Source organism: Ursus maritimus, unplaced genomic scaffold (genome assembly GCF_017311325.1).
Source record: "Ursus maritimus isolate PB19 unplaced genomic scaffold, ASM1731132v1 scaffold_19, whole genome shotgun sequence".
Taxonomy (NCBI): domain Eukaryota; kingdom Metazoa; phylum Chordata; class Mammalia; order Carnivora; family Ursidae; genus Ursus; species Ursus maritimus.
The window spans coordinates 47,510,037-47,535,810 of NW_024424341.1; the positions used below are offsets into that span (position 1 = coordinate 47,510,037).

Sequence of the window (25,774 nt, forward strand, 5' to 3'; positions counted from 1 at the left end):
ACAGAGATAGAGACAGCTAGCGAGAGAGGGAACACAAGCAGGGGGAGTGGGAGAGGAAGAAGCAGGCTCATAGCAGAGGAGCCTGATGTGGGGCTCGATCCCAGAACGCCGGGATCATGCCCTGAACCAAAGGCAGAGGCTTAACGCTGTGCCACCCAGGCACCCCTGAACCCCTGTTTTATTCAAGAGTCAGGAGTCACCTGTATCTGTTAAAGCAGTGGGATGATATCACTAATAGTCTTTTTTGCCTGTGGTCTTTAACCTCAAATTATTTGAGATGATTTTCCCCATGTTTAGGTAATACACATTTTCCTCCTTATTTTAACTGCTAGAGGAGTATGATGTTTCTAAGAGGAATGATACAGATGTTTTTTTATGAGCGTGTGGCTAAAGGATTTCCTGATACTGCTACCTTGGGATGCGATGCCCCAGTTCTTGGCCCTTCTCTCTGCCTGCACTCAGTCTTGACCTCTTCCTGTTGTCCCTCAAGGCATATTATGGACATCCTCCAGGATCTATGAGTAGTCAACTTTATTTCACATCCCTTGTTGTCTTTAATTGAACCATGACTCATCATCCAGTCCCCAGGGATCCTACTTAACAACTGCTAATTGACCAAAGTCGGTACTTAGGTAATTACAAGGCATATCTACAGAATTTTCATTTGCTATTTATAAAATTTTACCTTATATTTTTCATTGCTTGTTTTTGTGAGTTTACAGAACACAGTGTTTTATGGTTTTGATATGCACAGAATGCACAATGTTATATTAAGCTAAAGATATATTTTGGAGTAAAAGAATAATTAGGAAGAAGTACGTATGTGTTTGTGTGTGTACCTGTATCTTCAGAAGCTAAGGGAATATTGGAGCAAAGAAGGTTATTTCCGAATTTCAAAATTCATGATTTCCTAGTAAACAAAAATGGTATATATTCATAATGGGAATAATTTTCTCTACATTGTGTTGAATTTATTTCTTCTAAATCTCATGTACATTGGCTTGAAAATCTCCCCATGCAAATCGTGTCTTGTCTACCTCCCTATTTCTCAGGTAGGATCTACTCCATTTTCATTGTTCCAATGTTGCTTATATGTTTTACTCAGGGATTTTAAGAAGAGTTTGCATGAAATGACATGGTGTTTAAAAATTCATCCGAATATGGGAGCAATTCCTCACTGAGCATCTTAAATTCCATATAGTTTAATTGCTCCATTTCACTTCTTGCTTCTCAAGTGGAGAAGAGCACTAAGTAAGATTTCTTTACTTACTGTTCTTTTCCCTTGGAAGTGACGTCATCCAAGGTAGTCACTTTATTCTTAAACAGTTTGATTAGGTGAAAAGTTGAGGACTTCATGATTCATGGGTTGTTTTAACTTTCATTTGAAGGGACCAAGCATGGGACACTGCTCAGGGCTTAGCAGAGGTTCTAAACCTAGGAAGAAAACAGTATTGTCTTGAGAGTGATGGTGCAGCCCAAGGTGAGATGAAACATATTTAGGCTAAAGAATTGGCATGAATTCTTCACGTGGGGAGAGGACACCTCTCCAAGGCTGCACCACTGACTAAATGTAGAAAGATAAATTTTACTTGTTTTCCTTCCAAATCCCCTCCAGTGTTTCCATGTCCTCCTCTCCTTTATAATGTGAGGCCTCGCCACTGTCCTCCTTTCCTGTGTTGTGGAGACTGCATTGTCCCTGCTCTCTGCCTCCCACACGAGCTGCACAGGCCCTTGTAGGTTCTTAGGAGTAGCTTTAAAATTTTTAATTGAATGGGAAATGGTTGGTAACTGGATCATTTGAGACCCTGTGTACGATGTAAATACTATTCCGTCACCATGTCCTTGGTAGAAAGGAAGACACCATCGATGGGCCACAGGATTACTTCAGGCACTTGGTACTCAGAGTTGTGAGGACAGATAAAACATGATAATGGGATCCTTCGAGAGGGAGATAAAGCTTACTAAAAGCAGATATGGACAGTTTTAAGAGATTGTATTAATTTATTTGAGAAAGGGAGAGAGAGCGAGCGCAGGAGCAGAAGGAGGGGCAGAGGCAGAGGGAGAAACAGACTCGCCCTGAGCCTGAGATCATGACCTGAGCTGAGGGCATGTGCCCAGCTGACTGAGACACCCAGGTGCCCCTGGACAGCTCTTATAATGTGGGGGAAGGAGGTGTAAGGAGCTCCCTTTGGTCATTTCAAGATCTTAAGAAGCTTCTGGTGATGAACAAATATGACAGAATTGGGGACTTGGGAACTCTGGTAGTTTTTTGGGATTCAGGGACATCAGATCCTTGCCTCATGATTTCATGAATTCCCTGGTGGTCCTGAGGGCCAGGTGCTCTTGGATGACAGAGATGACTGTACCTTTCGAGGTGCAGATGCGTGGGAGTGGGTGGAGAGAGGATATTGGATGACTTTAACATTGTGGGCGTAGGTTCAAGATGTCATTCGACAGAGTCGATATTGAAGATGAAGAAGGCTTTTGGATACGAACAGGCAGAAGCAGCAGGCATGTGCTGGGGGTGCACGAAACACTGGTGTCCCAGGTGTATAACCGCGACACAGGTCTGATGCATTGTACATGGCTGACATTCTAGGGTTGCTGACCCACAGCTGGCAGGGCGCCCTCCCTCGCTTCCGCTCAGCCCGTTGATGAATCTAGCCGTGTGCTCTGGACTGTGTGCAAGGCACAGGCTACCTGAGGAGCAGGTCACCAGCCACGAGCGTGGCTGCTTCAGAAAGCCCACGCAGTTTTTGTTTTTGTTTTTGTTTTTGTTTTTAAAGATTTTATTTATTTATTTGACAGAGACAGCCAGCGAGAGAGGGAACACAAGCAGGGGGAGTGGGAGAGGAAGAAGCAGGCTCATAACGGAGGAGCCTGATGTGGGACTCGATCCCAGAACGCTGGGATCACGCCCTGAGCTGAAGGCAGACGCTTAACCGCTGTGCCACCCAGGCGCCCCGCCCACGCAGTTTTTAGTCCTAACGTCCCTATGTTGTTTCACAGCCCATGCCGTTCTTCATACCCATCCTGATCCGAGGGGAAAGGAGGGTTTTTATCAGTTGTAGAAACTGATAAATTTGGGTAGTATATTATGCTCCCATTTCACAGTGGTTCAGTTGAAGGATAATAATTCATTTTTCAGTGCCTGTTATTTTGTGGGAAGATCCACCATGAAAAAGTTGATGGATGCTTACAGAAAAGATGTGTGTTTTGTGTTAGCTCCACGGTGAGCAGGTCGATGCTCAGGTCTTATAAAATGGCTCAGACACCGTGGAGTGTACCCTGATTTTTCCATGTCTTCCCTCTGGTATTGTTTACCTACAGGCATCATGTGTATCCTTGTTCTCTCGTGGCCCCAAGATACCTGCCCCTCCACCAGGCATCAAACCATGTTCCTTGCGGAAAAAGAAGGCAGTGTACGTCTGATAGGACTCAGAGAATTTGATTTAAAGCCTTTCTGTGTTCATTCAGGGAAAGCCATCCTCCCCACGGCACTGCTCCCTCCATGTCATTGAGCAGAACTCCCTCCTATGGGCCAGTTTAAGGAGCGATGGGTAAGTGTAGCACAGGTGGCCATACAAGATACTTGTGAATGGCTCTTGTTCTCTGATCTGCTTCAAAGCATGTGACAGAAAGGCAATCACACATTGCACTGAAACTAGCTCTTACGTAAAGGTGCTGAAATGTAGCCTGTCCTTACATGAATGCATAGGGCGTTTATTCGGCATCCAAATGGAGTACTAATTAAGAGCTCCTTAAACGTGCGTGCAGTACTTATGGTCTAATGGTAAAAGTCCTCAAGTACAGTTTCATACTGAGAATGCGATATTCAGTGCCATCGTAGTATAACGTGTATTAATGCCTTGTACGCATTTCGTAACTTCATAAAATATTTAAGTAAATTCCAATTCACTTGAATTTGGATGGCTTTCATTCTGGAATGTGAACAGAAGTGTATTTGGGGTGATCCCATGAAGATCTAGGGAAGGTACTGAGAGAAGGGAGAGATGGAAGGACTCTTAAGATAGACTGTGTGAGAGTCCAGTTCATTTATGAATAAAGAAAATACGTGTTGTGTAGGTTGTGTGTGTTTGTCACAACACTAGCATGGCTACAAACATGGACGGTTTCTAGAGTGACTTATCTGTGGGTAAGTCACGGATGACCTGTGACTTAGTTACTACAAAGGGGGTCAAATTTAGCCTGTGTCAGAATCACCAGGAACAGTAGTAAGTGTCAGGTTGCGGGGTCTATCACCAAGTTCCCATGTGAGTAGTTCTGGGGTGCAGTCTCCCAAATTTCCTTTCTTATACTTTCTCCGGGGCCTGTCTATAGAACCCACTTTGAGAACCAGTGTCTGGGCACACAAGTATGCTTACGTTCTTCGTAAGGAGAGTAGCCTGTGCAGACAGCAGTCAGTCGCACAAGTCTGCAGTCCTGCTTCTCCAGGTGTGAACGTGGACTCATGTGTGTGCTGGACGTTTCCTGTGTTTTTACCTTGGACACCTGACCTCTGTGTCTGGTTCTTAATAGTCAAGCAGAATGCCACTCAGGCTCTGTGTCTGTGGTTTGAGCTGAAAATTTCACTTTGAAGTCTCTGTTCACAGAGGCTGTTCAGTGTGAAGACTTCTGGGTGAACCACTGAGTGTCAGAGAGGAAAGAGAATCCAAGCACAGGTCAGCTTCTGGAAGGGCATTTGACCTCTGTGCATCATTGTTCATACGTAGGGTATCCAGATTCAAACCCTGACTCTACCGATATGGAGTGGGTCAATAAACCTTCTTTGAACTAAATCCTTTCTCTTCGTAAAAGGGTAACAATATTAGCACCAACCCATAGAATCAAGAAGTTTAAATGCACTACAGTAGATAAAGCATCAGTAACATGGGACGTACGTTGTACACACTTTGTAAAGGAACATGTCAGACTTTAGTGACTATTTTGGATTTTACCTTTTATGAGAAAGGAAGCCCACAAGTCATGTTTCATGCTGACTCCTTTCTATTTGAATGTGAATAGTGAACCTTGGAAAATAACCGAATAGCCTGTGTGCATTTGAAAATTGGGCTGATCTGTCTGGGCCAAATATTTGTGGGAATCCTGCAGAATTTCTCACACTTGTATCTGTACCTATTCCTTTACTTAATTGGAATGAAAGCAAGTTTGAGAGGTTTTTTTTTTTTCCCCTTAAAGATTTGTTTGTTTATGTGTGAGAGAGAGAGCACAAGCAGGAGGGGCAGAGGGGGAAGAAGAGAGAATCCGAAGCGACTCTGTGCTCAGCATGGAGCCCAAGGCAGTGCTTGATCTCAGGACGCTGAGATGAGGGCCTGAGCAGAAACCAAGAGTCTGGGAAATTAACCAGCTGCACCACACAGAAGCCCCAAGTTTGCGAGGTTTTATTCCCAGTCATCTGAATGTAGCCTCCAGATGTAGCCTCTAAAATGACTATTTGTCATTACTTCTAGAGGAATCCTAGGGATTATGACAGCTTCTGGTTTAAAATATTTGCAATAATTTCAATGTCAACTTATTTTCTACGTTCACAGAGGGCCAGACCTGTGTCTGTTGAAAACTGTGGGCCCCCGAGTGTTTGCCAAGCCAATGCTTGCAAGTCCAACGGGACCAGAGGTTATGTTCAAAGGTTTGCAGGACTGAAGGCCATTCTCTGCTGGTGGGCAGTACCATAGGCAAGACTCTGTGACTGCCTGGGTTCGTGGTTCAAATTCCTGGTCATGAAGAATAAGAAGTTATACTCAATACTTGGGCAATGCTGATGGCTTGGGTTTCTCCCCAACTAGGACTAAAAGATAGGCTGTAGGATTGCCCAGGGTCTTTGTTCAGGTTTCCTGATGGGGCGTAAGTGTAGGCTATGTTCAGCAGTGGAGGTATGCTCAGCAGTGGGAAGTGACTTCCAACTTGCATACCTGCCCAGACAGGGCCATAGAATGGCCTTCATGCTCTGGTTCAACTTGTTGGCTGGAGATCCAAGTCAGGCACAGCTTCTGACAGATCTCCTTGACTAGGTGGGTCCATCTCAACTCTACAAGTGGGCAGAGTCACAGGGTTCTCCCATTGGGTGTCACCACAAGGTGGAAGACAGTCTGGTCTGGCAGTCTTCAAAGATCTGAGCACTGGTTGCCTTAAGCCTTACCCACCCTCTCCGTGTCTGTATGATCCACAGTGGTCCAGCTCTGCAGATTCCCCCAGGGTTCCCCTTAAAGTCAGACCTAAGTGGGCAACCAGGGTAGTGGCCTGCCATTTGAGGAATGTTGGAGGCCCACTCTGGGCTCTTCACTTCTTGGTGGAGGATTCATAGTCCTCTGGGTTCCCTCGTGGTGGGACACTGTGCTGGCCCACTGTGTGGTCATAGTGAAACTGCTCCTCTTAACTTTCTCGTGCTGTTCTGGTTGATCACTGTGGTGGTACAGGCTTTGCTTCAGCCTCACCCATGAGTCCTGAGGATTGCCCGGTGATGTCTTATGTGAGTAGTTGCTGGTTGAGTTTATTATGAGAAGTAACGGAAGTGGGATCTACCTGTGTGACCGTCTTGATGATGTCAGCCCTCTGTGATGAACATTTTAATGTCTCCCGGGGGGAAAAATCAATGTTTTGCTATATACAAGTATGTATATGTATATACGTTTGTGTATGTGTATAAATATGCACACATACAGATTGTGTTACCCAGGAAATAGAATAGAGTATACATGTAGATACTGAAAAATAACACTACTGAGAAGAATGAAAAAAATCCTTTGGTATTAAAGATTATTCATTATACAATTTATTTTTGCCATGCTACACATTTGATTGGTTATCACTACATGGTTTGTTTTTTGTTTTTGTTTTTCCAATTTCATCGTCATGTTTTAGTTACAGCTCTAGGAAAATTCAGTGGAATATATTCAAGCAAAGTTGAGTGTTACCAGGAACATTTGATTTATTTAGGTTTAATATTCTAATGGAGATATTGGGGTTTGGAAGTACATTTTTTTATATTTTTCCTCACACCCTGTCTATTTTTTTTGGTTTTTCATGTGTTTTCCTGTATGCATTTTAAGAAAATAATTCAACATTTCATTCTTTTTTTGTGACTCCTGTATACTTAGTACCATATGCTTTCGCTGTATATTACCATATGGTACGAAAATCTAGTCACAGTGTGAAGTTACTTCCTAACTTTAATTTCAACTTGTCCATATATGTACATTATGATGCTTACCTTTAAACATGCATCTATTTTTAATGATTTTTTTTAAGGAAAGTCACACATGCAGATCATAGGTTAACAGCTCAGTGGGATTTCGCAGACAGCGCACATATCTATAATCTCTTGAGATTAAGAAACAGAATATTGTTTGTCCTCACAATTCCCCTTAGCTCCTCAGTAACTTTCCACAAAGCTCAGTGCTCCTTTAACACGTAAGGCAATGGATTCCTGTCCTGGTTTTTGTACTTTATGTAAATGTAACCAGGCACTGGGGACTGGAATTGTTTTGTAATTGGCATTTATCTGCATTACGGCGCGCTGCTATGCACCATTCGTTAGAGCTGGATGGATCCAGTTCCATTGTGTGAATATCAAATGACTGCAGCATTGTACTCTTCATAGGCAAGTGGATGGTTCTGAGGCTATGACTGTGATGACTAGTACTGGCATGCAAAATCTACAGTTTGTCTTCTAGCAAAACATGTACGAATATCTGCTGCCTATGTATGTGGGAGTGAATTGTCGGTAAATATGTATTCAGCTTTAACAGATATTACCAAACCCCACCCCACAATCTTTGTATCATTTTTCACACCCACTAGCGCTATATGGGAGTTCTGGCTTATCCACATACTTTCCAAAACTTGGTAGTTTATGTCATTTTCATGTTTTCGCCTAACGACTGAGACACCCAGGCACCCCTATGCTTAGTGTTTTTTACCATTTTTAGAAATTTTCTTATATGAAGACCACAGAAATAGAATCTTTGTTTTTCTTTTTCTTTTTTTTTTTTTTTTAAAGATTTTATTTATTTATTTGACAGAGATAGAGACAGCCAGCGAGAGAGGGAACAAAAGCAGGGGGAGTGGGAGAGGAAGAAGCAGGCCCATAGCAGAGGAGCCTGATGTGGGGCTCAATCCCACAATGCCGGGATCATGCCCTGAGCTGAAGGCAGACGCTTAACCGCTGTGCCACCCAGGCGCCCCAGAATCTTTGTTTTTCTACTAACATCATTAATTGTCTTAGTTTTGCTCAGAAATGTATTAAACAACGTCTTCTGTGGTTTGTGTAGTGACTGAGGTTTTCTATTGTTTAAGATTTTATTTTTAAGTAATCTCTGTAGTCAACATGGGGTTTAACCTTAAAACTTTGAGCTCAGGAGTCGCATGGACTACCGACTGAGCCATCCAGCTGCTCTGTGAATGGTGATTCCCGTATTCCCACAGCGGAATGCCTTCTCAGTGCTTGGCAGTACCAATAATGTAATTGTCATAGAGTGTAGCTGGAATCTTGGCAAACTGATAGCTGTCTTTACCATTTTCTCTCTTTACTTCCCTGGGCTTAGGTTAAGTTCTAGAGATTTTACTGCCACACATGAGTATGGTCAACCCATTGGTCATTGTCTTTAAAGTTTAGAGTCCCACCAAGAGTGACAGCTTTTGGGTGATGAGATTTCTGTCATGATTTTGGGTGTCGACTTCTTTGGTATCTTTACAGAGTGGCCAGGGGTGTGTCCATTGTAGTGCAGTGGGGGTCTTGGGTGTCTTCTAGACCATTGAGATTAGCCATCTGTACCCTGCTTGGAAGGAGATCAAGGCAAAGCTTCCAAGTCCATGGGTTTCTCATTTTCCTCTGTATGTCACTGCCGAATGAGCAGCAGAACATCCTGAAGGAAAACCTATTATGGATAGTATTATGGATCTCAGAGGAAAATTATACATTTGGTGTATCGAGCATTGTTGTTATTCCTTGAAATCACGTTGTGAGCTCCTGAGCTACACCCGCGGTTCCTTGATCTCCATCCAGTAGAGGCACAAGCAGTAGATCATGTCTATTCATACGATCAACATTTCCTACAGGTCTTCACCTCAGTTCAGAGCCACCCAAAGTACTTTTGTCATTGTGACACTTCGGTTTCATTTGACTCAACTTCCTGCATCTTTTTTTTTTTTTTAAAGATTTTATTTATTTATTCGACAGAGAGAGACAGCCAGCGAGAGAGGGAACACAAGCAGGGGGAGTGGGAGAGGAAGAAGCAGGCTCATAGCGGAAGAGCCTGATGTGGGACTCGATCCCAGAATGCCGGGATCACGCCCTGAGCTGAAGGCAGACGATTAACCGCTGTGCCACCCAGACGCCCCATCAACTTCCTGCATCTTTTATGTCTACATGGCTGTTGTTAATATTCCCCGTTGACGCTTCCTGAACACCTCTGCCCTAATTCCTATGTGTTTCCCAATCCTCAGCCCTTTTACTGTAATGTGCCGTGATTCCCCTACATGCAGGGCTTACTGTTCCTGGGAAGAAATGTAAAATCCTCTCATCTTTTCAGATGCATGTAAGTTGTATGCTTTTGCTCCGTTCTTTCTTCACCCCTCTCCCTTAGAAAGCTCACAACAGAAATTGAAGGGAAATTCTCATGGGTATTCGGATTTTTTTTACCTGTTCAAATATAAGAGCTATGGGGACCTTCACAAGAGAATGTTACAGCTCACATGATTCTTCTTTGTTGCATCCTGGGGATCATAGTCTTTAACAGTGTTTCATGATGTAAATCGAATAGATTTTCTCCCAGATCCTGGGTCAGATTAAGGAGTATTTGACAAGGTGCTGTATTTGACATGGGAAAATGAGGCAGGAGCCAACCAGGGTCAACCTGAGTGATGGATACTGTTGGGAGACGATTCTCTATGGGTTTATGTTTCTCCATGTTTTATTTTTATTTTTATTTTATTTAATTATTTGAGAGAGACCACAAGAAGGGTGAGAGGCAGAGGGAGATGGACAGGCGATTCCATGCTGAGAGGGGAGACCTATACAGGGCTCGATCCCATGATCCTAAGATCATGACATGAGCTGAAATCAAGAGTCAGACGCTTAACCATCTGAGCCACCCAGCTGCTCCAGATGGTGTCATTTTTGACACTCATTCTGTTAACGTGCAGGCTCAAATTGACAGTATCCCATATGTTGAAACAGCCTTGAATTCCCGGAAGAATTCTTACTTGTTTATGTTGTCAAGTGGTATAAATTGTGCTTTTGATTCAGTTGGCTGTACTTTATTGTCGACTTTGCCGGAATCTTCCTCACAGGTGGTAGCTTGCAGCCTTTCCTTGTAGCAGCGGTACTTTGGCTTCCATAACCTGGTAGTGCTGGTGTCACAGAGAGTGTTCTCAGCAGCTCCCTTCTCTTTACCCCTTGGACATGTGTGAGGAGATTTGAAGTAGTTTCTCATGGTATATTTGTATGAATTATCCAGTGAACTCCTCTGACAACGACTTTGCTGAGCGTTTTTTAAAATTATTTTTTCAGTCTATTAAGTAGTTGTAGATTAGTGGAGGTTTTTAAAAATATTTCTTCAGGATGGAGTCCTGGTTGGTTATATGTCTTTGCTATTTTTTGGTATCTGTTTCTTGGCATCTAATTATGTATCATTACCTCATAATTATTTTTATTTCTGTGGTATCAGTGATACTGTGCTTTCACGGCTTCCGATTTTAGTTGGTCTTCTCTTTCATTCTAACTTGATTTACTTACAGGTCTATCATGTTTCATTTTTGTTTTTTTTCTGAAAACCAAATCCATCTATTGTTGATATTTCCCTATTTTTGCTAAATTTTATTTTGTTCATTTCTGTTTTATCTTTAAATTTCCTTTCTTCCCCTGGCCAGGATGGCTTGGTCAGTTAAGCCTTTGACTTCGGCTCAGCTCATGATCTCAGGGTCCTGGGACTGAATCCTGGGTCAGCTCCCTGCTCAGATGAGATTGTGCTTGCCCCTCTCCTTTGGGCCTCCTCTCGCTCATGCTCTCCCATTGTCTCTTTCTTTCGCTCTCTGAAGTAAGTCTTTTAAAAAATTCCTTCCTTCCTCTGATTTTGGGCACATAATGGTACTTTTCCTGATTATTTGAGGAAGAGGAGAGGGATTTGTATTACACCATGACAGTACTACAGAATTATCTATTAAGCTATGTAGTCAGTATGTTGTGTGCAAGTTGTGTGTCCATGGAGGAATGAGGTCCTGATGATTCCTTCTCAGTTATCTTGCTGACGCTCTCTGATTGATTTTATGGTTGTATGTTAGACGTCATCAGTATTTTCGTCTGAAAATAGTAAGTGGAATGACTTGACTTTTCTGTTATTCAATCTTTCAGCGGTATCTTCACATGGCAGCCTGAGCTTCCTGCCAGAGCCGTGCAAAGAAGCTTCATTTCAAAATGTGTCAGTGGGTCGATATAAACATAGCGTCCTTGACAAGTTACACTTAATGATAGACTGGGATCATGATCGTAAAGGATATGTCCAAATTGAGACTGCCGCCCATAATAAGAATCTCACTGCCCATAATGGTGAAAGATATAAAATATTTTGTAAAACCTTCCTTTTTAAGTCCACTCTTTCTGCAAAGCAGGGTGTTTCTGTAAGCAAAAACTCCAATCAACTATTCAAGCGTACATATTTATGGATAGAGAATGTGGAAAATCTGGAACGTTACCTAGTCCATGCTGAAAATAATGATTTGAACAGTGTTGAAAATAGGATTGGATTGACCTTTCAGTCAAATATTTCCACACTTCAGAGATTTAAAAATGAAGAAACAACTGCTAAGCGGGGTCCCCTTGACAAGTGTCTCACCGAGGACTCAACCCAACAAAATTATCAGAGCATTTTTAGTGGAGACAGAATTGCTCAAGGCAGTGAATGTGAGAAAAAATTAGATCAAGGCTCAAATGTTAATAAACATCTGAGGGCTCATTTTCAAGAGAACCATTTTGAACGTATTAAGTGTGGGGACATCTTTTATCAAAGATCCAACCTTATATATAACACTATGTATGTAAGAGAGAATCCTTATAATGGTAATGAATGTGAAAGAGATTTTAACCCATCCTCCAGTGTGGGCGATCATCAGAGAATTCATGTGGGAAAAAACCCATTCGGATTTAATGAGCCTGGGAAGATGTCTAGTGGGTCATCAAGAGTACCTATACAGAAGACAATCTGTAGTGGAGAGGAACCTTACAAAAGTAAAGCATGTGGTGAGGCCTTTAAGCAGTGCTCAACCCTTACTCAGCATCACAGAATTCATACTGGAGAGAAACCTTACAAATGTAAAGAATGTGGGAAGGCCTTTAGTAAGCATTCAGGCCTTACTCGACATCATAGAATTCATACTGGAGAGAAACCTTACAAATGTAAAGAATGTGGCAAGGCCTTTATCCAGCAATCACAACTTAATCAACATCACAAAATTCATACTGGAGAGAAACCTTACAAATGTAATGAATGTGGCAAGGCCTTTATCCAGCACTCAAACCTTATTCAACATCACAGAATTCATACTGGAGAGAAACCTTATAAATGTCAAGAATGTGGCAAGGCCTTTAGCTTTCAATCAAGCTTTACTCAACATCACAAAATTCATACTGGAGAGAAACATTACCAATGTAAAGAATGTGGCAAGGCCTTTAAGCAGCAACCAAACCTTATTCAACATCACAGAATTCATACTAGAGAGAAACCTCACAAATGTAAGGAATGTGGCAAGGCCTTTAACTACCATGTACATCTTAGTCAACATCACAGAATCCATACTGGAGAGAAACCTTATAAATGTAAAGAATGTGGCAAGGCCTTTATCCATCATTCAAGCTTTACTCAACATCACAAAATTCATAGTGGAGAGAAACCTTACAAATGTAAAGATTGTGGTAAAGCCTTTAGCCAGCAGTCACACCTTAATACACATCACAAAATTCATACTGGAGAAAAACCGTACAAATGTAATGAATGTGGCAAGGCCTTTAGCTTTCAGTCAAGCTTCACTCAACATCACAGAATTCATACTGGTGAGAAACCTTACATATGTAAAGAGTGTGGCAAGGCCTTTGTCCAGCGCTCACACCTTACTCGACATCACAGAATCCATACTGGAGAGAAACCTTATAAATGTAAAGAATGTGGCAAGCTCTTCGTCCTCCATTCAGACCTTACTCAGCATCACAGAATTCATACTGGAGAGACACCTTACCATTGTAAGGAATGTGGCAGAGCCTTTAAGCAGCAATCAAATCTTATTCAACACCACAGAATTCATACTGGAGAGAAATCTTACAAGTGTAAAGAATGTGGCAAAGCCTTTAACCACCATGTACAACTAAGGCAACATCACAGAATCCATACCGGAGAGAAACCTTATAAATGTGCAGAATGTGGCAAGGCCTTTATCGATCAATCAGGCCTTACTCAACATCACAGAATTCATACTGGAGAGAAACCTTACAAATGTAAAGAATGTGGCAAGGCTTTTAACTGGCGCTCAGCCCTTATTCCACATTACAGAATTCATACTGGAGAGAAACCTTACAAATGTAAAGAATGTGGCAAGGCCTTTGTCCAGCAATCAAGCTTTACTCAACATAATAGAATTCATACTGGAGAGAAACCTTACAAATGTAAAGAATGTGGCAAGGCTTTTATCCAGCAGTCCCACCTAATTGTACATTACAGAATTCATACTAGAGCAAGTGTTAGAAATTTTAAGACTGTGAGAGAATTTGTAAGGATTGCTGAACCCTAACTCCACATCCGAACTCATATTGGTGTGGAACTATACATGTGTAAAGAAGGTGGCAAGGCCTTTAAGCAACGCTAAACCCTCGTTCCTTATCAGAATGTATAGCGGAGGTGATTTTACAAGTGTAAAAATTTGGCAAGTCCCTTCATAGTGCTCAAGCCTCTTCCAGCATTACAGAATTCGTACTGAAGAGGAACCTTCTAAGTGTAAAGAATGCGGTAAAGCTTTTGGACTGCTCAAGCCTTACTCAGCATCACTGAGTTCATACTGAGGAAAGATACTACAAATGGAAAGAATGTGGTAAACCTCTAGCTGGAAATCATAACTTGCTCAAACTCATCATTATCATTCAAGAGCCAAAGTAACATGTCAAGAAAGCGGCCAAGCCTTTAAGTGCAATTCAGTCCTTACTGAGTATCCAAAAATGCAGTCTTGGTTTGTACTGTACAGACCTAATGAATGAAGAAAGACTTTTTCTTCATCAGAGAGTTCAGAGAAGAAAAGTAACTTGAAAGATAAAAGTATGTAGAAGTGTATTTAATTGAACATCAAATGTCAATAAATGTCACAGAATTTACAGTACAAAGCAGTTTATCAGTCACTCTCTTCAGAGATAACATCAAGAGGAATAGTACAAAGTTAGTCAGTTAGATAATGTGTGTGCTATTCTGCTTCAAAAGATGGAAGGGATGGATTTTTGCATGGGTGTAATTTCAGTGTGCGTGCATTTCCATTGACCCTATATGAGATTTGTGACTTTGAATATCAGTGTGTTTCTACTCTCACAACTCTTCAGAAAATTCATTTATTCCTGGTGGGTGTGTGAAACTATGTAGGTATTGTTGTTGTGTCAAAGATAAGAGATGCCCTTTTTCCTTAGGTGGGATCCATGCATATCTAATTTTCCATGGAAGATGAAGGACAGTAGAACATAAAAACAGTATATGAAAAAAATCTAAATGGATATCCTGTTTGTGGTTCTAACATTGATAGAGGTCATCATGAAGTGGGTTTTCAGAACATCATTCTTCATTTATTAAAACCAAAAAAACATCCGAATATTACAAATTAAATGTTTTACTAATTGGTCTTTAAGGGAAGAGAGATAGCAGTGTAGTAAAGTACTGATGTATCTTCATCATAGTAATCGTTAGAGAGTATGAACTGATGTGGTTGAAATGAAGACATTCTTATCGATTTCAGAGAATAGCTAACTCTTCCCTAAAATGAGAGGAAATTGGACATCAACATTTTTAAAGAATTACTGGAGTCCTGAAAGTGTTTTAATATGCAAAATTAAGCTGGTTAAGAAGTTAAAATAGACTGCTATAAGATATCTTCTTTAAGCCTCATGGTAATGACAAAATGAAAAAAATGTAGTAGATAAAAGATAGGGAGAAAATTATCTAAATATACTCTTACAGAAAATCATCAGTTCACAAAGATAACAAATGAATAAGAAAGGGACAAATCATTCTGAACAGCCAGAAAACAGAAGAATGACAACAGTAACTCCATACTTGTATTGATGCTTGAAATATAAAGGGACTAAAGTCTCCAATCCAAGCATACAGATTGCCTGAATGGAAAGAAATCTAAGACCCAACCGTATACAGTCTTCAAGAGACTCACTTCAACTTTAAGAACACACTGAGACTTAAAGTACACGTGGAAAAAGATGTTTTACGCAAAGGGAATCGAAAAGAAAGCAGGACAGCTATGCTTCCGTCGTCAAAATAAATAAATTGTAAGCCAGAGAGTGCAGTAAAACAGGGCAAAGGTCATTATAAAATAAAGGGCTCACTTTGTGCAGTGTTTTTAATTACGTGGTGTTCGGCAGGATGTCAAAAAGGGTTTTCCCCCATTTTGGTTTTGGAAGTATACGATTAGTAGGATGGTGTAGCTCAGTAGTACTTAACCACTTTCAAAACCAACATGATTTTGCAGAAATGGTTTTGTACCTCAAAACAAGTAGTTATTTTCAAAAACCTTTTTCTGTGTTTTGAGGGTTGGGGGGGGAAAAACCCTGGGCAGCAATTTGAGAGAGACCTGTTGCTTTCAGGTTTTGCTACGTGTAGAAAAATACAGGTGCAGTGAAAATCTTGGCAATTTACTTTAACAAGTAGCCTATAGTTTATCAAAACTAACTTGTGCAGGTAATAAATCTTTTCCACAGTATCAGTTGTCTAACATCTTGCTATTATACAATGCCTATTTTTTTCACATGTTACTTAATTTACATTGTTATCTGCTATTTAAAGTCCCTAAATAAATGACTTGTACTTTCAGGGAGGTTACCATAATGCCCTTCGGGAAGATTTCTGATATTGTTTCTGGACAGTATTTCTTTATATACGGCTGCAAATGATAGGCTTTGTCTGGGTCACCTTGGCCATAGTTATGATAGTGGATTTAGTTCAACCTGGGTTTTTTCTGAAATGTACATCTTCCCATAAGAACCCCTTACATTCTAGTTGGTTCACGGTTTTTAATGTAACTTACAGGTGACTACCAGTTGTATACAGTATATATGCATTTAGTAAATATAAAACATTCAGTCCTTTAAAGGTGGAGAAAGGTAGCTGACGCGTGTGCTTAGGATTTGTTTACGTTACATTAAAGCTGTAGTTTTGTATATTCGTGTAGAGTCTGTAGTGACAAGACATCTCTCTCTCTTGCTTTCCGCTCCGTGAGCAAAAACCAGTTTTTTTGTGTGCATTGGATTGTTGTGTTGATTTGTTTACAATTTGGATACAAAGAAGTCACTTACTTTTAAAAACTAATTTTGTTTGATAGATCTATAGTAATCTTTTACATTTTTCAAATAAATATAACTTGCTTTTCCTTAAAAAATGAAAAGTAATAAAGGGGTCAGTTCAACAAGCGGATACAACTTATAATTATTTTGGCACCCAACATGAAAGCACATAACACATAAACCAACTATTAACAGACAAGAACAGGGGAAGAGACAGCAGTTCATTAGAGAGGGACTTCAGTCCTGTGCCTTCAATAGTGGCTAGGTTATCCAGACAAAATCAATAAGGGGAGGTGAGACGACAATGATAGGAAGCAGACAGACTTCACACACAGGCATCCAACAGTATCAGAAAACACGTTCTCACATGCACCTGGAGCATTCTCCAGTATAGAGTATATGTTGGGCCACAAACAAGTCTTAATAAATCTATAATTGAAATCCTACCAAGCACCTTTTCCATCCACTATGGCATGTAACTAGAAGTCAGTTACAGGTACAAACCTAGAAGATTCACAAATATGAGAAAAATAAACATGAAACATGCATAATAGCCAAAATTGAAAATTCCTTGTCCATTGTCAGATGAGTAGATCATGTGTATATATACAGTGTTCACTGGATATAATTAACAATACATTGGAAAGTTGCTAAGAGAAGAGCTCTTAAAAATTCTTAACACGTGCGGCGCCTGGGTGGCACAGCGGTTGGGCATCTGCCTTCGGCTCAGGGCGTGACCCCGGCGTTCTGCGATCGAGTCCCACATCGGGCTCCTCTGCTATGAGCCTGCTTCTTCCTCTCCCACTCCCCCTGCTTGTGTTCCCTCTCTCACTGGCTGTCACTATGTCTTCAAATAAATAAATAAAATCTTTAAAAAAAAAAATTCTTAACACGTGAAAAATTGTAACTCTATGAGATAGTAACTATGTTTTTCAATATGTACATATATCAACTCATAATGCACCTTAAAATAATATGCTATATGTTAATTGTATCTCAGTGAGACTGAGAAAAAGGGACATAAGCAGATCAGTGGTTTCCTAGGCACAGGTGTAAGAGGACGGGGATGGTGAAGTCAGAGAATGAAGTCTCTGTAAGAGGTGATTTATTGTAAATTGACTATGGCTTGCTTGAACCTATGTGTGAATCAGGTAAGACCCTAATATTTGCACATTTTGAAAAAAGATTATATTTCTTTAATTGACAGAATAGGCAGGGGGAGGGGCTGGGAGAGGGAGAAGCAGACTCCCCACTGAGCAGTGAGCCAGGGGAAGGCCTCAATCCCATGACTCTGGAATCACGACCTGAGCCAAAGGCAGACACTTAACCAATTGAACCACCCAGGCTCCCCATCCGGTCCATTTGTGCATTTTAAATGGGTGAATTATACACCCCATGGAAATCCTATGCAAATAAAGCTGTTACAAAGAACCCCAAATAAGAAATGCCTGCAGGAGAAGACTTAGTATTATAACATATCAAGACTACATAAATTCAGCTATTGAACACACCCACAGTTGTAAGATTTCAAAGGAAATTTAGGATTGAACTTTCTTGTGTGTGTGGAATTTTACGAGAATACAAAAACAATTTTGAAAAGCACTTAGGAAAGCAGTTTTGTCAAATTACACGTATATAATTAATAGCGTGAGTTACGTTCAGTTCTTTGATGTTGGGTGAAGAAAATGTAGAGTTGCGAAACTGTGTATCGGTTTCTCCAAGGAGTCAACAGAACAGATTTCTATGTAATTCCTTTTGTATTTTTAATATCTGAGTTTCTATAGATCTCTGTTTATTATCTCTACATATATATAGAGAGGGGAGGGTAGGATTTATGAATTGACTTGCCTAGCCGTGACAGACGGCAAGTCTGATGTCTGCAAGGACGTCCAGCGGGCCAGAGAGCCAGGGAGGAGCTGATGTTGAAGCTGGAGAACAACAAGACAGTCTGGAGACAGACATAAAAGCCCCTTTAGAATAGACAGCTAATTCCTATGTTCTCCAGAATGGACTGTCTACTAAGTGGTATGGGCTTATTTGCATAGAACATACAAACTAATAGCAATAGAAAAAAAGGGCAAATAATTTCTAAAAAGTTAAACATCTTACAATATTTTGACTAAATGTAGGAGAATATACGGTATTTTCAAGCATGCACTAGTGTGTACCTTCCACAAAAGACAGAATCATGGTAGGATGTATACATTGAACACTATAATCAAGAGCATATCTATTTTTCTTAGATAGTGTAAGTAAAAAATTAGTGTTAGCCAAGGAGGAAATATTTTAATTATTAAATAGGACTGAGAGACAATACCTCTGCCGTTGTACCTTACTCTTCTATGTACAGAAGTTAATTGACAGAATAACCTGAATGTTCAATAATGAAAATTGCTCAAATATCACAGCCGGTAAGTAGAATACAAATAAATACAGAGCCATCACTTCTAGCCTCATGATAGACAAAATGAGTGGTAATAAAGAGTGTTGGTGAAGCCAGGAGGAAAAACATACACTCTGTCTAAAGAAGGATATAAGGGCAACCTTGGGCAAGAGCTCCTGTACAGTACCTATAAAAATTTTGATTTCCTTCACCTTTGAAGCAGTAATTTACAGCTCGCACTCTACTACTCACAGAAATAAATAGGGGCACCTGGGGGCTCAGTCAGTTAAGCATCTGCCCTTAGCTCAGGTCATGCTCCCAACCCTGGGATCATGCCCCTCTTCTGACTCCCCGCTCAGCAGGGAGTCTGCTTCTCCCTCTGCCTTTCTGCTATTCCTGCTTGTGCTCTCTCTCAAATAAAAAAAAAATTTTTTTAAAGAAATAGATACAAATCTGTCTGAAACATAAATCACAACATTCTTCGTATGGGAAACTTAAAAATGACTTCTATGTCATCAATAAAATACATGCATATTTTAAGGTATGTCCTCATTCCATTCTTACTAAGACATCTCTATACTAGATCACGTAAATGTTGAGAAAAGCTGCATCACCTTACAGAACACGATATGCGCTAAAACAGCACGCATACTTTTAACTCAGTATCTGTACGTGTATTTATACAAGACTTAAAATCATACAGGTGGGAACATCTGAGTATGTTTCTGTAGAGAGGGATGCATATTGCTTACATAATTGTAAGGTTCATAACTTACCTCTCCTTCAGAAGTATTTGAAATATTTGCCCAAAAAGAAACGTTGCATTGGTAACAACTGTTGGAAACTGTCCGTCTGATCACAAAGCCAAAGTTCTAGGTTATCAGTGAAATCATTTCTGTGTGACTGAGGGGTTACCGCGGTTCTCACTTTTTGCATTTTGTAATAGGCATTAATTTCCTAATTATTGAACAGGTGTTAAAACTTACACAATCCTTTGATATTTCAAATAAACAAATCCACATCTGACCCCTGTCTCCTTCCCAAAGCAACCACAATTGCCAAGGGATGCGTTAGAGCTGTAACGAGACAACTTACATTCTGTACACACCCCCCACATCTACACACTCAAACATTCAAATACACCCCATACACGCACACACAGTCCGTTGCAAACTCACAGTTCAGTCCCCCATTGACAGACACCCATGCAGACACACAACACACACACACACACACACACACATACTCCTCCAGCAACACACACAGAATGAAACACACTTCTGGGGACATAAGCTCACAGAGTCACACTGGGGTTCATAAAATCACATTTAGTCCCGTGAGGAAGTGCATCTCCGTAACGTGTTTGCATGTGGGAAAAACGGGATCAAGTATAGTACTCTGGATGCCTGGAAACAAACACTCCTTCCACTCTTTGTATTCCTTCAACACAGCAACACTCCACAGGGACCCTGTTCACAGCGTGTGTCATGGAGAGAATAAGGAGCACTGCCACTTGAGGTCGAGGTGTGTGGCCAGAAGACAAGGAGTCATCCAGTGGGGACAGAGTGAAGGCACAGGGGTAAATGGAGTGCACAGAGTCTGGGGAGTTGGGGGAACAGAGCCACAGGGGAAGAGAGGACAGGACCTGTGTTAGTTTCCTAGGGCTGCTGTAACACATTAGCACAACCGGGGGGCTAAACAAGCCCCCAAATTCTGGCTCTCAGTTCTGCAAGTTCTTAGGTGTCTGACATCACACTGTTGCCAGAGCCACACTTTATCTCTGCAATGGAGTCTTTCCTCTTTCTGACTTCTGGGGACTGTCAGCTCTCCTTGATCTTCCTTGGCTGGTGGATGGATCTCTGTCTCAGCCTTCATCACCACACACTGTTGTGTGTGTGTCTAATTTCCCCCGTCTCCTTAGGACAGCAGTCAGAAAGCAGGAACCCAATGTCCCAAGCAATAGATACCTTTCCTGCACAGAGAGGTAAAGAGGGGGCGCCTGGGTGGCTCAGTGGTTAAGCGCGTCTGCCTTCGGGCCAGGTTGTGATCCCAGAGTCCTGGGATCCAGTCCCACATCAGGCTCCTCCGCTGGGAGCCTGCTTCTTCCTCTCCCACTCCCCTGCTGTGTTCCTTCTCTCACTGGCTGTCTCTCTCTCTGTCAAATAAATAAATAAAAAGTAAATAAAAAAAACAAAAGAGAGGTAAAGAGCGATTCTTACCTCCAGGCATAGAGGAAGGGGAGCTGAGAAGTCCGCATGAACAAACCTTGTGACTTTTCACTACTTTACTGTGACTGCCCAGATTCCGCTCAGAATTCCATACTATTCCAAGGCCCAAAGAGGTTTTCCTCATTTTGCCAAATCCTCACAGATGTATTTTCTCTTTTTCTAAAAAGCATAAAAACAATGTGCATTAGTTATTTCTCCGGGGACCCTTTCATGATGGGTTGTGGATGCAATTACAAACTAGGATTTCTTAGTCAATCTGAATGTTAGTCCAGGTAAAATAATCTTGAATATTAAAGGAAAATTATTCCTCTAGCCACATTTTTCCATAAAGTCCTAAATAACACAAGTGCACAATCAGACATCTCAAGAATGCTTTCCGGATGGTTGTACTCAGCAATCCCACAACAGTTTGTTACTGAAAAACCCAAGTTTGGCTGCCAGTCGCATGAAAAGCCAAGACACAGGCATGAGTTTTGATTGGAAAGAAATAGGAGGTGTATTCAGGAGGCCGGCCACTTGGGAAGAAGTTGGAGTCTTGTCCAAAAACCAGCTCTAAAGTTTCTGCCCGGCCCAACGATTTTTAAAGGACCTCGACGTCAGTTAATCAGTACAAAGGGGGGCACTGGAATCTGTACCACTATTTGAGAGCAGACTCCCGGCGGCTCCCTGTAGACATGAAGGAGGTGCTGGGCAGGGTAGATGGTGCCCAGGGCGAGCTTGTGCAGGACAGTTCAGTTGCTCTCTCCTTTCTCCTGTGCATATGCTTCCCCTTTCTGAAATGCTAAATGCCCAACCCCTTCTTAAGTCACAGTGGCATGTAAGCATCAGTCACCTGTCTTTGAGCCTCATGTCTCTGAGTCTCCCCTAAGTAAGACATCACTTTCTTTTTCCCTTGTGAATCTGTCTTATGTACACTTAGATATTAAACTGGCCAAGGAATTGAGAATGGAGGAAGATAAATGTGTTCCTCTTCTTCACATTCTGCTGTGAAAACCTGACATCTGTGCTTCGGAGCCAAAATAGAACGTAACGTGAAAGCTGGGGATCAAGAGGAACAACAGGTTAATTACTTCGCCAGCAAGAGAGGCTGCAGGAGGTCAGGGCCTTCAAAACTGCAAGCCCCCCAGAGGCAGGGCTGGGGTATTTGTCAGGAAATCCTTACAAGATCTAGCCGGTTCCACCAGGAATAGTGTCTGTGCCGCCAGCTGTGTCCATCACCTTTTCAGGGTGGGCCCGGTGCTGGAAAGGAAAGGCTAAGAAGGGGAGAGAGGAGGGTTGGAGAGGAGAGGGAAAAGGATCCCTAGTTTAATATCAAGGCTTGCTGATGCTGTAATGTGGCCATTTTGATTTTTGATCACGTTTATGTGTTTACGTGGTTTCAGTTCAGTCTCCAGGACAGCTGTAGGAAGACCGCTTCATTTTTTGCAAAGAGAAACGACCCTGTATTTTCTAGAATGGGAAAGATAAAGAAAAAGGTTCACACCAAATTTCAGGGAGCATGTTGAGGAATTAGAATGCTCATGTATTGCTGATGGGAGTGAATAATGTACTTTCCCTTTGGAAAAGACTGTGGCAGTTAGTTATGAAAGTAACCATTTACCTACTGTCGGAGCACATGTTGTCACCCCAACATATGTCTCGTTAGGATAAGGATTCTTATTGGCTGGTATTTTAAAGAAAGAGCAGACAGGGGGGCCTGGGTGCAGCAGTCTGTTAAGCACTTGTCTTTGGCTCAGTCATGGTCCTGGGATCAAACCCCGTGGTGGGTTCCATGCTCAGTGGGGAGTCTGCTTCTCCCTCTCTCTGCTACTCTCCCTCTCTCTCTCTCTCTTGGTCTCGCTCTCTCTCTCAAATAAATAAGTGAAATCTTTAGGAAAAGAAGAAGAAAAAGAAACAGCCGACCAAGAAAGCGCTCTGAAACCTGGCTGGGTACTTTTGTAGCAGACATTTGCATCTCTAAGGGAAACTCCATTTGTAAGGTTGGCTCCCTCTGTGTAGCAGAAAGAGGGAGAAAGAGACCGTGATCCATGAACAAGGCATGGATTAAATCGGAATAACAACCACAGCCTTGATTACTCCTTTTTGCCTGGTCATCTCCCCAAATGCTTCCCAATAGGGTCACGTGGGGAGTTTCAAGAAGTGATCAAAGCCCAGGTTCCCCACCCCAGAGTCTGTAAATCTGTGAGGGGGGAAGCAACTGTGTGATGTTTTCATTAAATGCTCCAGGGGATTCTAGGTGAAGCCAGGGTTAAGCAGGCTTAACCCGAGGGCAGGCTTGGCTCAAGGAGAAGTAACACGGGCGCTGACACGGGAATCTGGAAACGTCAGGTCCATGCAGCACACGTTTCTTCTTTCTGCTCTAGCAGAAGTTGTGTGTCTGTGGTGGGGGAGGCCCTCTGAACCAGAGAAGGAAAAACTCCCAAGATTGGTCTCCAAGGAAGAATTCATTGTTTCTGAATAGCTCCTGACACAAAGGGCTAGGAAAGTGGGCCTTTTTGTGCATTTGAAAGTCCTGCCTGCAGGCAAGACGTTTATGGGTGGAGACGCCCTGTTGGGGGCTTTAAAGGCATTTTCTCCTGCTGCAGCTGCGGTTTCTCCTGGAATCCTTCTGAGCAAGAAGTCCGGAGGACGAGGTGAAGAAGAAATGGCCAGTTCTCAGGTAAGCCTGGCGTGCGAGTTCCAAAGCCCTATCGTCTTTTTCTTGAGAAATTCCTTACATTTAGAAATTGTTAATATTGATTTTTTTCTAGTTCTGATGTTTCTGCTCTATGTTTACACCCAGTTTTTAAAACTTTTCAGACATGATACTCAAATTCGATCTTTAGAACCCTTCTCCCCTATCAGCCAGAGCCTTCTATCCCTTCTCTCCAACCGGGCTTAGAGTTGGCCATCAACGGTTGTCACTTTGAATGAAAGACCTGCCTGCCAGTATTGCAAATAGTCCCTTGGTGACAGATCCTTGGGAAGGTGTTGAGTTAAAGATTCCTATTGCTGAAGGGGTCTGGTTCTGGGATATCAGTGATGGAAAATGGTCTTATTTAGGCCCCATCTGGAAGCCTTATAAGCTCTGTGTAGACCAGTTAAGAAAATGCACAGATAAACACTGAATATGATACGATATCCAGAATCACTTGGAATATTCTCTGAAAAAAGAGGGGTTCATATCCTTTAGAATGTATCTAAAATATACTAGGTATTACCAGACCGGGAAAGCATACGTGATTGAAGTTTGTATAAATCGACTGTATTCTCATAGTTTAATTGACATGCTGGTTTACTGTTTAGGGGTACAAGAATGTGGTCCCTAAATGGTGAGTCTCTTGAGCAGATGGGTATTTTTGGTGATGAGCAGGCGTGGGCCATTGGCAGGGGAAGTGAGAGAATTCAGCTGAGGCTGAACAAAGGAGCCAGAAGCTCACTGAATGCACAGCAAGGGATGGGGGTGGGGAAGGACACCAGAGAGGCCTTGTGCTTGGAGGTAGTGGGCGGGGCCTGGTTTTAAAGGGGAAGATGAGGCAGTCTGGGAACAGATGGAATCTTCCCTTTTAGGGAACCAAACCTGGTTGTAAGTAGCACATTGGTGAGTTAGGACCTATGTCTCTTTGGGGGTGGGTCGCTCCTGGGCCTGTCTGCATTCAGGCAGATAGTCACCGGCCCCTCCCCCATTCCAGCACTCAAGCCAGTTTGCCTGAAAGGAGGCTTCTAGAAAGAACACCATGGTGCCGGGTTCTTGTGTGGTGTAGCAGAATGAGTATCAGGCACAAAAGGGGAAAGTGATAGTTTATCACGTGAAGGTGAGAACAGAAAGCAAGCTTTCTAGAGTGAGCGGGGTCCCGAATGGTTGCCACCCAGCGCCTTTATGGTTGGTCTTTTATAGAAAACTGACCAGGGACCTTCAGTCTCCTTGACGTCACCACTGATAGCAGCATGATTACTTCTCCTTTGAGTATGTCATCTCTGGTGTTTAAAACAAACGAGGAGGTGTGGTCACATTCGCTTAGCTCTTATTTTCTTTATGTCCTTCTTTCCTGGGATTTTTGGTGACCCTGGTCACCTAGCCCCGTAGCTGTCCACCCCTCCCTAGCCCCACCTGTCCCTTACTCAGCACCCAGCAACAGGTCCTTCAATGTGCCTAGGGGCCGATGATCAACGTTCCATTGCAGCTGATATTAACTTCTTTTAATGGCTTGAGTCTCTGCCAGATAGCTCCCCCTGTAAGGCTCAAACTGTCCTTACTTCCTAAGGGTCTTGGACGGATTTACTGGGTGATGTGCAGAAACCATCCCATTTCACCTGGAAGCTTCTTTCTTCTGATTTTGCCTTTGCTTGTAGTTTCTGATCAGGAGAACAAAGCAAAAGAAATGTAGAGAAGAAGGAAATGTCCTTGCAACTTGCAGCCCACAGATAGATACTTGGCACATGGAAAGTATGACTTTCCTCAAGGAATTCCCAAGTGCCTTAGTGTTAATGCTTTGCTGGAGGCAAAAGCAGCCTTAGCTTGACCATAGCCAGACCTCCAGGATCCTCTTGAACATAGGAAATCCCCTCAGAGACTTCTGTTATCGCTACCCCTACAGGAAGAGTTTATAGTCAGTACCTTCTCACAGTCACACT

General features: G+C 42.1%; 3 protein-coding genes across 5 annotated transcripts in view; 2 read left to right on the forward strand and 1 right to left on the reverse strand.

Annotated features, from left to right (window-relative positions):
* LOC103657337 (zinc finger protein 91-like) overlaps window positions 1-25,774 on the reverse strand; it is a 686,132-nt gene that overhangs the window by 322,258 nt on the left and 338,100 nt on the right. The gene's annotated exons all lie outside the window — the stretch shown is intronic.
* LOC103672925 (zinc finger protein 160-like) overlaps window positions 1-25,774 on the forward strand; it is a 100,893-nt gene that overhangs the window by 47,479 nt on the left and 27,640 nt on the right. For all 3 annotated transcript variants that reach the window (XM_040632916.1, XM_040632915.1, XM_040632914.1), the window contains exon 5: window positions 23,746-23,819. In XM_040632916.1, coding sequence (XP_040488850.1) covers window positions 23,746-23,819 — 74 coding nt within the window. The remainder of the gene's footprint in view (window positions 1-23,745; window positions 23,820-25,774) is intronic.
* On the forward strand, window positions 12,118-17,080 carry LOC103672906 (zinc finger protein 420-like). Its single transcript, XM_040632960.1, has 2 exons — window positions 12,118-12,594; window positions 12,763-17,080. Exons 1-2 carry the CDS (start codon window positions 12,175-12,177, stop codon window positions 13,792-13,794), a joined length of 1,452 nt encoding a protein of 483 aa, XP_040488894.1. The 5' UTR covers window positions 12,118-12,174; the 3' UTR covers window positions 13,795-17,080.